The following is an 18616-nucleotide window of genomic DNA, read 5'->3' as shown; positions in this document are numbered from 1 at the left end:
ACACATTATATTTAAAATAGTTAACAGAGGCGTATTCTGTAGTTCTTATTTTGAATACATCAAAGTAACTATTTTGACCATCTATCCGTTCATTAGGTGTTATCAATGGTTGATTTTGTAAAATCTAAGAAACACAAGTTCCGGTTATTTTCGTGGTTGTTTTAAAACCTGAGTCAGAAACTAGAAACTCCTCGTCCGTCGAGTATAAATTATGCCAGGAATTCATTTTTAAACGAAAAACGATATCGATGTTCTTACATAATATGTATTTAAATTAACACGGTTCTTAGTCGATTGTCGACCTCTCTTTTTATATTTGTTTATTTTTAGCGGTCGTTACCGGCTCCGATCGCGTTTCATTATAGACCTATGTTTTATATTTTAAGATTTGTGTGAACTGTCCTCAAGAACATTAGGATTTGTCGTGTTAGTTCATATGAACGGTTTAACTATGTTTTTTATTTGTATTTTCTTGATTTTTACTCGTATCCTTGCGGATTGCCTACGGCACTATAACGGTCGGGTTGTTTGTGTTACACAAATATACTTATCGCGCCTAGTGTGTGTGTGTTGGTGTGTTTATATCGGTATTCGGTAATGATTACCGATTATACAATAATAATATAATATAAGAATTATTATTATTGTGTTTGTTATTCGATGGTCACGCGGTTGGTTGGGGGCGCCAGCGGGTAAAAAAAACGGCGGGGTGGGGACGCGAGAACACGTCGGGCGGCCGTCTGTCGGCCACGGACGGCGCGTCATCCGGCCCGCAGAACGCGTCCGTGCCGTTATGGAGACCGCCGTGTCCAACGTAACCGCGCCGTCGCCGCCGCCGTGCCGGTACGCGCCGGGCTTGGGAGTGCAGGCTGGAGTGACCATATCGTACACCGTGGGTATATTCGGCAACCTGTTGGCCCTGCTCATACTGCACCGGACCAGGTCCAGCAGCAATCAAAAGCACGGGTTCATGTTGCGGTGTCTGGCCACTAACGATTGCATCGCACTTACCGGCATGCTGGTGCAGATGTACGTGTCGCTGTTCTGGCCGGACACCACCAAGAGCGTGTGGTCGTGCCGATTCCGGGTGCTGTGGCGTTTCTTCGGACTCGGTTCCGGGTGCGTGGCCATCATAATGGCCGTCGAACGCTGGCTGGCTCTCACCAAACCGTTCTTTTACCAAAAAGTAAGTGACCCAGACACAAACCTAAACCCTTCGTCACTTGGAATATTCGGGATAACTAAACCGACCGCCATTACAATATTTTATACGACTTATTGGTGCGCAGCTTACTGCGATGGTTCAAAACACGATCACACATTGGAGACAATGCAATTATTACAATTATTGTTACTATCAGAGTGTAAACAGTGCCGAGTATCAAAGTGTCAAAGACGCTAATCACAAATCACTATAGCTTAATATCGATTAAAAAATGTTAGTACTTCACAAAGTACTAACGTATTTAGACACACAACTGTTAAACCGAAATTGTTTCCTAATTGTAAAATTCAGTATTACAACGTTGTAAACATAATAATTCCCGTCTCCCGAATTAACACCGATTCACGAAGGTTTAAACAATTGTTTCTTAATCAATAAAACTTCATTCCATTTATGATTTAAAACTATTGTTATGGAAGTCTAAATTGATAAATAATTCATGTTTTTTAGCTTATTATATAACACATCATTAACCGATGTGCAAAAATGTGAAAAATATAATGGCTAATGTGTGGTAACTGGCCATTTGTATATATGTATATATAATATATATTTTACTTATTTCAACAAAATAAAGATGAAAATATTTGATTCTCATTGCTTTACATTTTTAAGGGGTTAGAGAACGTTACAGCTAACCCTTGCCAATATTTGTCAGAATTGTAATTTAACGATACAATTTGAATGTGCTTTTTTATTAGTACATCAATGAATTAATCATCATTGTTTTATTGAAGTAATTACAAAAAATTACACAGAAAAATGTGTATATTAAGAAAAATCGTTAAAATGAACCTAGTAAAGGCATTATAAAAATGTAATTCGATCGATTAATTTACTATATTAATCGATTTGCATCACAAATTACCGGTTATTGGAGAAAAATTTGATTGCATAGGACTGACTAATGTATCAGAAAATAACATGACTCATTTTATTGTCAAAATAGTACGAAGTGAATAAGTAATTATTATCTGGTCAAGCTCTGAAATAAATGGTTTGAATTTAACTAATAATTATTAATTTGTTTAATGAAAAGGTACTAGTGTCCAAGGATGAATACAATAAAATATTAAATAAATTTATTTTTGTTATTTACCCGTCCAATCAGGCTGATTAGTTGGTTAACACTGATTATGTCCAAATTTATGATTGGCACGTTAATTTACTTGTTTGCTGACTTGATTACATAACATAATGTATGAATGCACTGTAGAGTGAATAATTTTGTCCTCGAATTGAATGTATCAGCTAATAACTTAATAGCTAGTTTTAAATTATTTTAATAATAATACACCCAAGTATTGAATACCTATGTTATTTAAATGGATCGAAATGAAAAGCGGAAATTGAGACAGAAACCTATTTGGAATGATACAAATTAAAGGGCTGGAAATATGATTCACGACTAATGACGATGTATAAAATATGGTATTATAGTATATTATATATTTATAAGTCTAATAACATACTTTCAACCCTATAATACTTACCTTAGGGTGAAGTTTCATAATAATAATTGTTAATCTTATAACATGTTAGTTCCCATCGGCTTCCATCGGAAATGTACGTTTACACCAGTTATATAAAATCGAAGTACAAGTTTAACCTCATACATTTAGTACTGTAAAATAACCCTGAAAATTTTACCAAAAAAATAAAAAAAACTGAATTTGTTTTTTTATTTATTTAAATGAATAATTAGGTTAATCGCAACTTGTCAAGCTTGTATTAAAGTTCCACTGAAATATTTTTAAAATTCTTTTTTTAAGTATTTAATACATTTTACCAGAATTTTTCAACGGTTATACGTGTTTTAATGAAACTTTATGGACATTTTATTTATTTATCAAATAGTTCAGAATTTTGTGAATTTTATTCTTTGAAATTATTTTTTTGTTAAAGTATTTCGCTTTTTTACTTTGTATGTATTATGGTAACACTAACACTATTTAATTGTTATTGAGTGTATTATTGTGTCGTAAGTTTGCTATAACGATCTATTTAGAGGTAGGTATTGGAAAGAAATACAATTACTTAACCCATTGAACTTTAGAGTAATAATGAACAAAATAAAATCAAGTCACTAGAATTAATAACTTTAGACTTTATAAAGATAAATTGGTTATTATAAGTATACAATTGAACACTTTTCTGTAATAATAATTCAGCTGTTAGTTGTATTACACACAATCATAATCAAATAGCGCAAAACGGAGATAAACAAATGACAGTATAAAAAAAATGCATTGTAATAAATTGTGAGTAACATAAATACCGGATTGCTGATTGCATATATTATTTGTTTATAAAACATAGCAAAACATTTATTTATATACACGTAAAAAAAAAACATAATATCCAACATTGATATAAAACATTTAATTAATTTAACGTTAAAAAAAAATTGTAATATATTATATAACATGAACATTGAATTAACAATAACAAAAAAATAAAAAAATAATGTAAACAACAAATTGTTGTTATAAAAAACAAAAGAAATGTAATTTACATTTTAATTGTTTAACTAGTATAATAGTATACATATTTTACAACAATTTGATAATTATCTTTGCAATCACCCAATTTTTTTATTACATTACATAATACCATAACGGCTTCCAGTTTATTGATAATTTAATACTAAGAATTACTCCTTAAAAACGTTGTACAATTTTCCTGGCCGCTAGTTTATTACGGGAAAAAATTATGACATTGTTATATTATTTGTATAGTTTTATGTTGTAATCTTCGAATTTAAATGATTTGTTGAATTTAAAAAAATGTGTATAAGATTTTGGTCGGTTGCCTCTTAAACCTCTCAACCCTGATTATCATGTCTACTTCATAATTTGATAAGACAAGTAGTGTTCGTCAAATCTTTCAAAATTTCTTTGATTTTTTTAAGGGTTTCAAGGCTTAGCCGTTGCTGGTTTGTTACTTTACTGGTAACGTTGAAACGCTGTAAGGATTTTCGAGTTATAATATTTTGTATGATCTAGTCTTTGTTGGTTTTGATTTTTCCACAAACATAATAATAAAATATTTGTTTGAAATAATTAGGAAACGTTTTGTCCAGTCTGTCAATCTGATTTCAATTATACAGGTTTTTTAGTTTAAACGATTTTACTAAATTATCATTCTATGTAAATCATTCACATTCCTTCTCGGCTAGCATTTACCAGGATTTGTTAGGATTAAGCGTTGGTCCGTATAATGTATTCCATAGTATTAAGAATCATTTATTTTCATTGCCGTTTATAGGATGGACTCTTAATATTCAAGTGAACGATCGTCTTCTAGCGTTTCGTTTATCGGTTAAATTACATTTTTGTAATTAAAAGAAAATCGCTGTTATAGTTGCTTGTTTAATCCGATTCATTTCTGATGACCCGTAGGTATTACAACAGTTCGGTACATTTATTAATTTTAGGTTAAAACCGATGTACCGTTCTTTAATTTCGACTGACACTTGACAGTTGGGCATTGCAAAAGAACATCATATTAATACCCTAACAACGTATGAACGGTGCAAACAAACTCTTGGCAATAATTTTTTATTGTCAATTTGGTGTCGATTACACCAAATTGATGGCGTAACCCAATGTAGTTACAGCGGCATCGACATAAATTTAATTAAATTATCGATTTTATTTGATAACAGTAAAACAAAACACATTTTTAGTATATAGAAAGCAAAATACAGTTTACCGAAGTCCCACATCCGCCGGATTGTAATTTTTGCCATTAGTCAAATTAATATTATAATTGTACGAGTTTCAACACAAGTCTCTAAGAGTAATAATTACTGCTGTTAATGTTTATATAGCATAGATATAGATCACATTTATTAGGTATTTGATACTCATATTTTTTGTTGTATTTATAACTGATAGGATTATCAAATTATGCACGTCAGTTAAATGCGTGTGCCGTATGAGGTCAATTCTGTAAAAATATGATTTATATTTATTATGGTATAAAATAAAAAATTGCCAATTTGTTCTTCTTCTGAAGTCTTATCAAATACGGACAATAAAACGTAGATCGTAGATATTATGTGTTTTTTTTAAACTTGCTCATTAGTATTAAATCATTACGTATTTTTAGTTTTTTTTTTAATTATGTGCCGTCATATTAACGTTTGTTATAAATTTAGCAGTCAATTAATATCAATATTTTTAACCTACTTTGTAGTAGGTAAGTTTCTGTTTTTTTTTTTAGTTTTTTATCTGTTATGTTTGTATTTAATAGTTACATATATAAATTGTGTTGTGTTGCAAAATGAATTGTCACAAAAAAATGATTTTATTATAAACTGGTGTATCAAAGTAGTTTTACGATTATCTTTTTTGGAGTCTCTATGAGAAGAAAATATATTCAGCAAATTGTATATACTTTGTACTTGCATATAGTAAATACTATGTCTGAATTTTGGCCATGAACTCTTTCAACGATATTTATTGTTATTCTTTGACTCTAAACGTGATCTACAAAATTTAGACAATAACTATATGATTTGCATTAACAATATTATTTATATTTAAGTCTATTATAATTCATTTATGATAATTTTTTTTTACATGACAGATATATCTAAATATTATTCATTATTACCATAATAGCTTACCAGAGACATTCGTTCTTCAGAATATTACATAATTGTTACCAAAAAATAACTTCAAGGAATAGACATTTTTGTATGACAACATTTTAATAAATAAGTTGAAAAAAATAATTAGTGAACACTCATGGATCGTGTGTATTGCGTATCTTAAATTTGACTACTTATAAGATGAGGGATTTGAATCAAATAGCTAACTGATGTTTCCTTATAATTTGAACAAGTTAAAATGTTAACATGATAAAATGCAAACATTGTGGATGAAAATCGATTCTAATAAAGATAGGTTGATAGTTTTTATACATTTAATGCACTAAATGCATTTCTCAGAGATTGGAACACCATAATTGCGTTTGACCTTTAACATTAGTTATCTGTTTTTACATCATAAATAAGCGATAATCAGTATTTGTCAATTTGTCTATAACCAGTTGAAATATGTAGCTTGATCTCATAAATTTGAGCTTAAAGTAACATTAAAATGCTAAACACAACACAAACGTGTTTAGCACAGTCTGGTCCGCCTTAAACATTTAACACATATTCATACAAAATTCATAATTCCAATATTATCTATATTTATTTTTAATTCGTATTGCCTCACGCCAACTGTGACTGCTATAGTTAATTATTTATTGGCTCTACTTAATAATTAATAATATGGTCAATTAAATATTAAGACTTATGAATCGCAAAACACATAGTTGATAATAACCAAATTATTATTATAATAATATGATATCATCATCATGTAGCTTAACGGGCCATGAAGTCTCAACACTGCCATCATGAGATAGTGAACTGTAATAGTATACTATACTATATTGCATCAATGTATTTAATGTTATGAGAAATAGTGAACAGAGTTATGTTCGAAATACATTAAAAAAATTTATTTAAAATAAGAAAATAAAAATTCATTTATAAAACTAGTACAAAATGTAAATCAAATATGTTTTTTGAAATATTATAAATGAAATACTACACATACTTGCATATAAAGACATACTCTTTTGATTATTAATATTTATATGTTCGTTTAAGGGAATAAAAGATAGTCACTGTACCTGTACTGACATTTTTAGAATTATTAATCGTTGTGAGCCATGTATTTCAAGAAAAATGTAAATAAATCTGTTTTAAAATTTGGTGGGACAGTGTAAAACAGCGAAGGCCAAGTATAGTATATGATTTACATGGGTTGGATACTCTAAAATTGTAAGATTACTAATTTTAACTAGCCTTGCTATCATATGCTGTAACGTCCAAACATAGGTCGGTTACCCTTAACCATTTTATTTATTTTTTCCGTTTTCAAAAAAACGTTAGATTTGTTTGTTATTATTGTTAATTTACCAATTTGTTTTGAGCTTAACGTAAGCTAACACTATTACCTACTAGGCAAATAGTCGCATGTAAGTGTATTTGGTTTCCGGGTAAAAGGCGAGCTGACACGGATCCCATTGACATGTTTAACATGCTCATCGACACTGTATTTATATATACTGTGAATTTCTAATACTGCGCACATTCGCGCCCGTGCGTTTATGTTATTCGATTGTATATTAATTTTATTAATATATTTAAGTGCTCCCTGGAATGTAATGGCGAAGAATTCGCAACCGACCACTACCTCGTGCTACCGGAATATTAACACGGGGGCAATGTCGTTTCCTCAATAAACAAGCATCTGAACACAATATTCAACAATAGGCAATACCCATCCATACGTTTTATCCGCGATCCATCTGATTGTTTTGCTGTTACCTGTTACCACTACTGTCAAGTGTCACAGGCAAATGAAAATTATTATATCTATAATACATACGCGGTGTCGTACAGTTTCTCGGAACCATAATTATTCTTACAACGCAAGTTTTCATACTTCGAGATTTGTACTGTGACGTAAGCGGTTATTACTGAAAATTATCCGACTTCGAGGGAAGTGAGGACATGTAACGATTTATTTAACTTACAATGTAAAACCCCACACAACAATTAGGTATATATATATATTTAATTATATATAAAAAAAACTAATTCATTTCATAAACGTTAAACAATTATATTATTTGATAACATAATTCTCAGAGGTATAACCAGTAAATATTACATGCTCTAATCTGGTTCGTCATTTTAAACATTTATATAAATTAACATATGTAAATATATATATATATATATATAATTATCCGTAATAATTGTATTACTAATCATAAAGAGCTTGGATTAATTAATTACAATAAAGATAAATAACTATTGCGCCGCACCATTCCATTTCCCAAAAACACCAATTGCCAATTATTTAAACTGTAAATAATATTGGTTAATTAGTAATAATTAAGTATATAGACCGTAAATGGCTAACAGCTGATAACAGGATAAATGCGACAGTGCCTTTTATTGAAAAAATTAAGTGATTGGATATTATGTCATAATATTTACACCTTAAAGTGTAAATATTGTATAGTCAATTTTTACAATAATTTTCCCTTAAGAACCAAATATTATCGATACATGTCGCGAGAAGTACTAAGCTGTAAATCATTTTCTTTTTACAGAAAAATTGATCAACTGCAAACCATAATACTGTTTAACACAACACAATCAATATTTGCACTAAAGTAAACAAGATATTAGTTGAGGGTTTCGACCAATACAATTAATCAACAAACTGTTTTAAGTAGAAATTCCGTGCATCTCGTGAAAATGCACACGTTGGAATTTATATAGTTAGCTTATTATAATAAAAATGTCTACCCACGCAACATATAAGAATACACAGACAAGTCGTACAACAAATCTAAATAAATGGGGTAGAAGTGTATAATGTTATCATAGCATTTCTCGGGGACCACTTATTTTCTCTTTGGTATGAAAAACGTTACCCCTATGTATAAATTAGAGTCGAGTGTATTTTTTATTTTATTCAAATATATGTTTTGGCTGGTGAAAACATGAAGGTAAACTATATGTATAACTTGTTTCAAAAATTGTAAATCTTTTTTAAGTTTCTCGTTAAATTGTTTACAAAACTATTCATAATTTGACAGATAGTGCCAATTAAAAAAAAAGTATTGTTGTTTTTAAATTTGCACGGTTTTTTAGTGGAAAATTTTCGTTGACATTTTTAGACCCAATTATAAAATTATACAACATATTTTAAAAAATATAAACATTTTATTTATTCTTCATACGGGTAGACACTGCAATACTAATGTGTACGGTGCTTTGTGCTATTAGTAAACTAGATTGTTTTGTAGGGCCTATGTTAAACATGGGTAAATTACCCAACCGTAGAATCGCGCAACATAAAATGGTCACTTGAACGAATGTACAATTAAAAATATAATTTCAAATAATAAATATATATATATATATAATATATAATTATAAATATTCATCACGTACGTTAATAAAATTTGCAAACTTTGTCTCACGTGTAACTGAACGTGTAAACAATATAAATTGCCAAACGCTATTAGTTATATCTACAGCGTAGAACAACCGAGTTAAATGTCAATCGACCTTATAATATGTTTTATCGAATGAATTGCGCCCCCCCCCCTCCCGGCCAAGTAATAATTGCACCCGCGGGAGATTAATTGAAAACATATACGGCGCGTGTAGGAAGTGCTAACAAGGGATCATTTGTCTTGATAAGTTTTTTTTGAAAAACCTGAGTTACGACTTACGACCTCTGATCGATAACATTGACCGAGGACTAGACAGAACCCCGGAAAGGACCACCGACCAAGTGACGTTTTAAGATAAAGAAATAACCTTTAAATGATCTTATCTTGAATTTCCAAATTTTCAGGAAGGGAGTATTTTACAATAATATTGTATAAAGGATAAAACAGTGGCGGACGCTTTGCATCAAAGAGCCAAATATTCGCAAACGTTCATGCCGATGTACGATTTTGAATTTCTCAAATTACAGGTGGCACATACAAACGGAGCGCGACAATTCGGTTTGAACTGCTCATATGTTGTCCCTTATTTGTATTGCTAAGAACATTTTTATGTAAATTAATACGATTTGATTATTTTACTTTAGATTGTTCTTAGGTGTGTGCATTTGGTTTGACGCGAATGCTTTTAATGATAATAGTTTCTTCACACGAAAAACGTAATTTTATTTCACGATGGACTTAATTTATCTTTTTTTTTCTACATCAATATTCACAAGCCACACTGGCTAAAATGTTGCAGATTATAATTATTTGAAGGTCGTCACTTGTTATTAAATGAACAGCATGTCCGTTTTATTCCTGTAAGGCCCGCGGCAGGAAAAAGAACAAAATAATCGATTCGTCACGACACTTCTATTGTAGTCAAATTATCAGGTCTACAAATAATATTCAATGTATATGAATGGTACTGATTGCATGTTTTTTGTGCAGCAAATTCACATTATATGATTACTACATCTACAGAATCTGATCAATTGATAATCCTAGAAATATAGTTCCATTAAATGAGTGTTATGATTTTAGAATAGCTTTGAAAGCTGTTAAAATCGTATTTCAATGTCATGAATATACAGTGTTGTACAAACGGTGCAAAGTAATTTGTCTTAACCTAGTTTAAGTCAATTAAATTTAAAACAAAACAACTTGGTAAAGATAAAATGCGTTTTAAAAAATGTTAATAGTTAATAAGTTATTTAACTTAAAAGTTAGTCGTTAAATTACCGAAAAGAGTAGCTTTTAATTTCCGGATTACTACTGCTCAGATTTGAAATGTACAAGTACAGATAACTTAAATTGCGTTTTTGTTATAAAAATGGCGATGCTAAAAACGTACTCGCTTCACAAAAATAAAATGTTTACGATATTTTTTTAAAAATAAATTTTGTTTTTTTTATTCCGTCTAGGACAATGCCCGTCATACGATTTTTAAACGCTACAGAATTAGTTTTAATTAACAAATTCGGTATTATTCGACGGCGAAGACTGTTTTAGGCGTCAAAAACAACAACAATCGCGCGTTAACTTATAAATATAATGTATTATATGTTTTTTCTATTGATTTAAAATTCATCCAGTGAATTCAGCAAACTCGTTAGTATTGCTGTCGCAATGACGACTCGGTGTTCATAGTAATAAGATAATAGTCGTATACACGACTGACGACCGTTTTATATACACAATGCATAAATACAATATAAATATAATAATATTTTATATTATACTATTTATTTGTGTTGTACTACAAGTGCCTATTTATTTATTTACCTGCGGCCGATCGTCCATAAAATATTATTATGCGTTTAGTAAGTACGTTATAAAATATAAATATGTAATTTACAACTCGCATATGCTTCATAACAATGTGCAACTGAACAGATTAGGCGCCTAAGAAATTCATACGCGATAAGGTACATAGTTACCTAATAATAATATAATATATATTATATAGGTTAAACAAATATTATTATTATGATCCCGTGAGTTGATAACTGACTAATTGATAATATATTATTATGAGGTTATAAATGTTAAGACCACCCAGCACAAGTTTGTCCATGTCCTTGGTCCAAGTTTACATTGAAGACGATTATTGGCCATAAGGCATCATAATCCTTTATGACGAGAGTACATGTTCGCAAAATAGTGATTATATGCGTTTTGTTTTTTGCTATTAACTACAACTACTAACGAAACGAATTGATTATGTTTTTTAATGCGAATTATCGTATAATAGGTGTATATATTATGTTTAATTAGTGTAATAAAGATATTGTTGTACACAGTGATTACTGATTCGATAAGTCGATGCGCAGGAAGTTTATAAGGAAGTTTCTAAAATTGATTTGCCCTTTGATAAAGTAAAAAAAAAAATATTTACATATCAATAATACGGCTTATTAGTATGATGAAAAAAAAGCACATTTTACATAGGTCCATATTTTATTGGATTCTCTTATGATTTATCTGCGGTATATTTTCACTTTTAATACACCTTTATAAATTATTACATTTTTTTTTTTATTTTTAAAATTTTTATTTGAGCGCCTGTAACTTGTACAAAGTATAAAGTGTAGATAATAATTTACCATGCGTCATGCGGTTTTTGCGATAATAAGTAGCAAAAAAACCTAACTCAACATAATAATTTAATGTATACCTGCACAGTGCACATTACATTCGTCATCTCCCCTTAAATCGCTTTGTACCTTTTACCATTGAGTATATATTGTACAATATATACTCAATGCTATTACTAAACTTATAAACGCATAGGCAGAATTTGGCATTACCGAATAAAATATTATTAAATTGATTAGTTTTGTTTTAGATTTTATTCGTTATTTAATTCAATATTTGAAAAACACGAGTCAGTAGATATGCAATTGGCAACAGTATCTGTTAACGTAGAAACAACAACGTTTAGCAATTGAACAAAGCAAAATATCATTCCTGCGAAACTCAAATTTTGCGGTTCTATATAATTTAGATATCAACAGATTATAATCTATTTTAAATTGTTGTATAATTATGCAATAGTTATTCGGTTTATTCGGTTTATTAAATGGTTTATTCTAACAATAATAAGTGCAATTTTGAATTATTGCGATGTACACATGATTAAGTACATAAAAAAAACAACTAGAAATATAATAAACATTTTTGAGTATATATAATGAAGATTATTACAAATCGACTTTTATGACATGTTTGATGTTTGGGTATTTTTTTTTTTAATAAGCTAACTTCTGGTTACCGGGATAATACCTAATAATGATAAAAATACGATCCAAGGTTAAATTGTTCATAATATTATATTTTATATATTTTGATATCACATTAATCCGTGTTTTTGCAAAGTCATTAAATATATAAATTTTGACATAAGATCATAGATAACCATTAAAAATAGAAATTAAACTAATCAAATAGCTATGATATCATTGTTTTCAGTCACCATAACATCTTTTGATTAGAATACAAGTTGTTTATATAAAACAGTTAAACATTATATATATATATATATATATATATACATATTTAACATATAAGTATTTGGCACCGTTTGAAATTGTCTGTCCTTTATTAGATAGTTTAATCGTTTAATTTTGTTTGACATTAATAATTATATTTCTTGCAAATTATTTACTGGATAAAAAATATGCAGTATTTATATGATCTTCCTTAATAAATGGCTTATACCGAATTCATTTCCTCCACCAAGCCTTAAAAACAACCGTATGAGTCTGCCAGTTTAAAAAAAAAAATCGCCTCTATTGAATATTATCTATTGTTAGAAAATAATTTTTACTTTTATAGTAGGTATAACATTTTTTTTTTATAATTTCAGCACATCAGTCTTCGTTTGCTGAAGAGGATGATGATATTGCTGTGGTTAGGAGTTCTGTGTTTGGTTTGTGCACCGTTTTTCGGGTTTGGTCTTTATTGGGACGAAGAAACTGCAACATGCGTTCGTTATCGGAAGGCCAAAAAGCCGTTAGACGTGCTTTATGCATACATGTATTTCAGTTATGGTAAGTTGTTGACAATGATATTATATTGAACTTTAAAAAATTAAACATAGGTATTTTATTTGTTGCTGACGATTTATAAGTTATAAGCGGGACTCGTTGGATTTCGGAAAATTGTAATGTATATACCATTGATTATTGAATCTATAATATTATATTGACATTACCCTATCTCATCATCCACTATGTATCCAATCTTATTGATTTGTAATATTCGTGTACAGTTGAGTAGATCAAAGTGACTGATTCCGGTTAACGGGATGTCGGGGTCAACACTTTTAGTCTAGGTTCAAAATTCTGTCACTGGGGATTTCTCTCTTGGGTCTCTTCGGATATTTTGTTGTACTTGAGCTATATACCGCGTTAGTCTTACGAAATTAAATTTACTTATGTGTTATAGGTGTGTTTTTGTGTTTCGCAATTGCTTACACGAATTTGGCGGTGATGAAAGCTTTGTGTATGAAAGACAATACGCACAACAAACAAAATGTGTTGATGAGACGAGTTAGTCGAGGGTCATCTCTAACGTGCAATGCGGCCACAAGGGAAGAAAGAGCTTTCGGTTGGCTTATGTTTTTGCTGTGCATCGCGTTCGTCATATGCTGGATTCCACAAATGGTAATGAAATTGAAATTTTTTTGTAAAAACATTTATTCGACACCGTACATTAAATGTATTTTAGTTGGCAACAAATTTAAAAAGTTTACACCTCCCTTCTAAATTGACAAAAACAAATAATTTTTTTTTCTTAAAAAGTCGAATTTGTATTGATTAGTCATTACTCATTAGACATAGTATTATACATATATATACGTTGACAACCATCACTTTCAGTAATAATAACTCCCGTTAGACCGATGACCCCCCCCCCCCGCCCCACTATGCCCCTAATTTAATGTTCAATTTTGTTTTTGTTTTGCACAGATTTCGATACCGTTGTCAAGGTTCGCTTCGGACGAAAAAGCGAAACCGTTTTACATTGCGGCCGACCTGCTGATCGCTTTGCATTTTGCGCTCGATCCATATCTGTACGTACTTCAGCACTGGACGTTGATCAAGTCGATTTTTCCACGTCGCAAGAAAAAAACCAACGCTACCGGCAGTACAAGCGTAAGCCGCAGTAGCTCCATGAGAACCACGTACGAAGTATTCTCACAGCAGCCGCTTTGATATATAATACTATGTTCACTTGCGTGTTTGTTTGTGTGTGTGTTTTTTGGCATGATTTTATCTAGTTTGAATGTTTTTTTTCCTTATAAGTTTTGCCACTCTTACGGTTTACCTAAAGACGAGCCAGTGATTTAATGATCTTTCGATCTATAAACATTAGAAGTGTGTATAAGACAGACCGATCGATAGTTTGAACATTTATTTATTTTTTATATTATATGCCTATGAAAAATTCAACACATACTACTTAGCATATGTTTACATGCCGTTACCGCGTTTAGGTCCTATAATATAATAATATTATTATAATGTTATTACTATAATAACTATAATATTTATATAAACTACTGTTTACATAGTAAACATACTGTAATATAATTATTACTATATTATAGTGTTGTGCCTGACATTTGACGTACTTGACGGTGTTGTTTAGCGACCGGTGGACAGACGGAGAAATGAAAATTGGTGTACAGTAACTATTATATTAATATTATTATACCTAACATAAGTGAAGACAAAAAAAAAAAATTTCAAATTGCGGTATATTGTAACTAATAAAATGTTAAATTACACGTTTATACAGAGAAAAAGTACCTGCGTATTATAATTAAGTACATTTAAATAGGTTATTTAGGCAAATGTGTATGTAAAAAGTGCGCGGTATCGGTACTTTTAAATTAAATCATAAAACAACAATTTTGTTATATATTATAAAAAGCTATAATTTGTTTATTTTACCAAAAAATCGTTTTATTAAAAAAAGAAAACTAAAAAATTATAATTAAAAAAAAATTAATTTGTTTCAAATCTAAAAAAACACAAAATAAGTTTTAAATATAATGTATGTTTAAATTTTTTTTTGTATTGGTTGTATACACCATTACTAATATGCTGTGATATTAATAATATGCCTGCAGTTTAATTTTGAGATAAAAATAAATAACATAGGTAATAAAATAGATGTTTAGCGTTGAGGTAGTGTTTGTCAATCAGTTTATTGTTTTATTCTTTTGGAAACTTAACAGTGTTTGATGATGCAGTATATCATCAATATAGGTAGTACCTATATATTAATATGTAAAATTATACAGTGTAAATTTTATCACTAATCGAAAAAAACAACCATACAAGTATTTATGTGTAATTTGACGGAAGTACGTTTTCAAAATGATTCTTGGTCAGTATATTTGGTTAGTTGTACAGTTATGATAGTTTATTTATTATTGTGTTTATGTTCAACCATACTTTTATACCTATTTCATAATATGCTGCTCAATACTTCTCAAAATGTTTTTGCATGTGCTTTATAATATATTAGTGTTATTTAACGTTTGTACCGATTATTCCATTTCAATTATAATTTAATGTTAAGTTATTCCATCTAAGAAAACTTATAAGTGTAAATCAATGCACCTATTTGTCTATTGTTTTTATCTACACGTTTTATACGTGAACGACTATTATATTTTATTGATTTGAAAAAAATGTTGTTCATAATTATAATTGTAATAGACTCGTTTACACGACTAATTTATACTTTATTATAGTTTAATATTTAAGGAGAAATAGAATTGAGTTAAAAAACGTAATTAAATTATTTATTTTTATTTACATTATATTATTTTTTATAATTTCTTCTTTTTTTAAATAAAAAACATCTATTTATCCCAACCGAAATATTTATAAAATATTACATTGACTGATTGTTTCAACGTTTTGTGTTGGTATTCGACTAATGGGACAATAAAACAAAGTTTTTCTGTTTTGATTGTCCATGTGTCATCAATGAACAGACAACATTGTACCTATTAACAATAAATTAAATAGGTACGTTAAGTTGTTAAATGAAATGAGGAGTGTATAAAAGAACATTTTTATAAATTATATAAATATATTATAACTTATAAGTTTATTGATAAATAGCCGCCAATAATTGAAATAAAATCTCTGAAAAGAGATTTCGCTGAAAATATAATAGCAGATAATTCGAACAAAAATAATTTCAATTACATTTGTATTGGAATAAAATTATTTGAATAATTATTGATATATTAAAAAAAAAGAAATAATCACCAATTTGTTGTGTTTTTTTATACGCTAATTGACTAATTTAAAATGAAGAAATAAAAAAATTACTATATAACATTTTTTCCAATAAATGATTATCGGAATAATCCTTTGTGGTTTCAATCAAATAATGCTAAACTCTTGACTATAATTAAAATAAATAGGTATATGAAACAAAAATGTATTCAACACACAGCGAATCAAAATTGTAAAAGAACTGATTCGGTCCCCCGAGAGACGTCTGATGGAATTTACAAAGTGTAACGATACTTTAACACATTTAGTCGCTAGAAAACATTTTTTTTTTGATAAAGAATGTTAATAGAGATTAGATACGTCATACGGCGAATAGTTATTAAATATTTTTACGCATCACATTACTTAATAACTATACTGAATTGTATTACTTGAGAGTTTTAAAGCATGTCTAAACTGTATCTTGACTGTTGGCTGTTGCACATATATGTATTTTATTTTCCTTATTTTCTCTGTCTGATATTTTTACAGTTTTAGTGTGAAATTTTATATTGAGCCAGTATTTTTTTTTTGTCTTTAATATTATACTATTTCAACAGATATCTACAACTACATTTACATGTAATAGTAACTAGTAAGCGATTATAATTTTACAATATCATCTTATTTAAAAGTGCATGTAATATGTGCGTAGATTATTATCATTATTAATAATTTGTGCGTGTGTAGTTTCATTGTACATGCTATACTCGATACACAATGAATAAGTCCGTCTTTGATTTATCCCATTTATAATTATTCTATTATTTATTGTTTTTGGTTTAATTAACAATGTTTAAAATGTAAGTACATTTATCTAGATATATTTAAATTTTGATCAATATTTTTATCAACTTCAAAAACTTTTCTTTTTTTTAATAACATTAATGGACGCTTAGGTCTGAGCCAAATTAAATACATATAAAAACTAAAAAAAATTGTAATTTGTTTGAATTATTTCTAAGAAGTGGCCGGTTACCTATTTTGTCGCCTCTTCAATATCAGTCTACCTTTATCAAGAATTCAAATTACACTCTTGTTATACTTAAAACAAATTTGTAACGATAATATAAAATTATTTGCTTTTTCATGATATCTAAAACTTAAGAAAATCAATATACAATTTGTTATTAAACGATACATTTTTTTACACTTACCAAATGTTAAACAATAAAATACAGAAATGGTTTTAATTTTGTTAGATAGTCAACAAATTTTGAATGATTATTACCATTACTAAAGTCTTAAAGTAGGGCAACAAAAGATGAGGTTCCTTTGATTTCGTTTAATGCAATCCCATATTCAGCCCTGTTTAATTTTCACCTAATCATAATCTTTCAAGCTTTGTATACGAAATTTCTTTTATTGGCCTTAATATTTTCAAAAATCCTAACAGTTGCCTAATAAAATATAATTATTGTAATATATAAACTATTTGTACAGTAATAAGTAATAGCATTTTACCTTGATAGTCTCATACTTTCATAAATTCATAAATAATCCATTATTTATGTGTATTGATTATTAATCAAAACTAAAAAAATGTTAACTAATAGAAAACATTAAAATGATTAAAAACAATATTAATCCAATGTCAGGCTTAAAATAATTTTTTTTATCATTATGATGTAACTCATTAAATTAAACTGGAATATTGGTTTTGTTCGAATATAACTAAATAACGTAGTAACTGTCTATGTATGTATATTTTTAGATTATTTTCCTGCATATTTTGGTCAAATTGGTTATTCGAGTAAGAATTACAATCAAGTTGAAAGTCACCAATAACGCGAAGTCACCATTCAAGTATAATTTATTTCTGTGATATATTTATTGCATTAAAAGTTGTAATTTTTTAATGTATTTTTATAGTTTTGTTTTCTATTACCTAGTATTGTAGAAGTTATTAGTCTATTATATAATTGAAAAAAATAAAATTTAATTCTAAAACAAATACCTTTTCATGTTATAAAAATGACTTCACTAAACTGCATTTAATTCAGTT

General features: G+C 28.9%; 1 protein-coding gene across 4 annotated transcripts; it reads left to right on the top strand.

Annotated features, from left to right (window-relative positions):
- Window positions 1-780: 780 nt before the first annotated feature.
- Window positions 781-18441, top strand: LOC126843321 (prostaglandin E2 receptor EP4 subtype). Of its 4 annotated transcripts, XR_007686412.1 has the most exons (6): window positions 781-1186; window positions 13176-13359; window positions 13757-13974; window positions 14281-14495; window positions 14922-14996; window positions 18326-18430. XR_007686412.1 is itself a non-coding variant. In XM_050580758.1 (5 exons), the coding sequence occupies exons 1-5, from the start codon at window positions 794-796 to the stop codon at window positions 18366-18368; spliced, it is 1053 nt and encodes a 350-aa protein (XP_050436715.1). In that variant the 5' UTR covers window positions 781-793; the 3' UTR covers window positions 18369-18441. The 4 variants fall into 4 exon arrangements, 3 of the variants coding, with proteins under 3 accessions (XP_050436715.1, XP_050436717.1, XP_050436716.1); XM_050580758.1 differs by lacking the exon at window positions 14922-14996 and having other exon boundaries at window positions 18326-18441; XM_050580760.1 differs by lacking the exon at window positions 18326-18430 and having other exon boundaries at window positions 14922-16428.
- The last annotated feature ends 175 nt before the right edge of the window (window positions 18442-18616 follow it).

This window comes from Adelges cooleyi, unplaced genomic scaffold, assembly GCF_023614345.1.
Source record: "Adelges cooleyi isolate 19-005CV unplaced genomic scaffold, UGA_ACOO_1.1 ACOO_flye_CR_arks_rails_tigmint_CR_PRNA_574, whole genome shotgun sequence".
In the NCBI taxonomy this organism is placed as follows: Eukaryota; Metazoa; Arthropoda; class Insecta; order Hemiptera; family Adelgidae; genus Adelges; species Adelges cooleyi.
The sequence above is the reverse complement of the archived record's forward strand: the minus strand, read 5'-3'. Positions and strand labels throughout refer to the sequence as shown.

Coding starts and splice junctions, on each gene's coding strand:
- LOC126843321 (XM_050580758.1), top strand. CDS start 794: ATGGAGACCGCCGTGTCCAACGTAACCGCGCCGTCGCCGCCGCCGTGC. Junction 13,360..13,756: donor ATACATGTATTTCAGTTATG/GTAAGTTGTTGA, acceptor TATGTGTTATAG/GTGTGTTTTTGTGTTTCGCA. Junction 13,975..14,280: donor TATGCTGGATTCCACAAATG/GTAATGAAATTG, acceptor TGTTTTGCACAG/ATTTCGATACCGTTGTCAAG.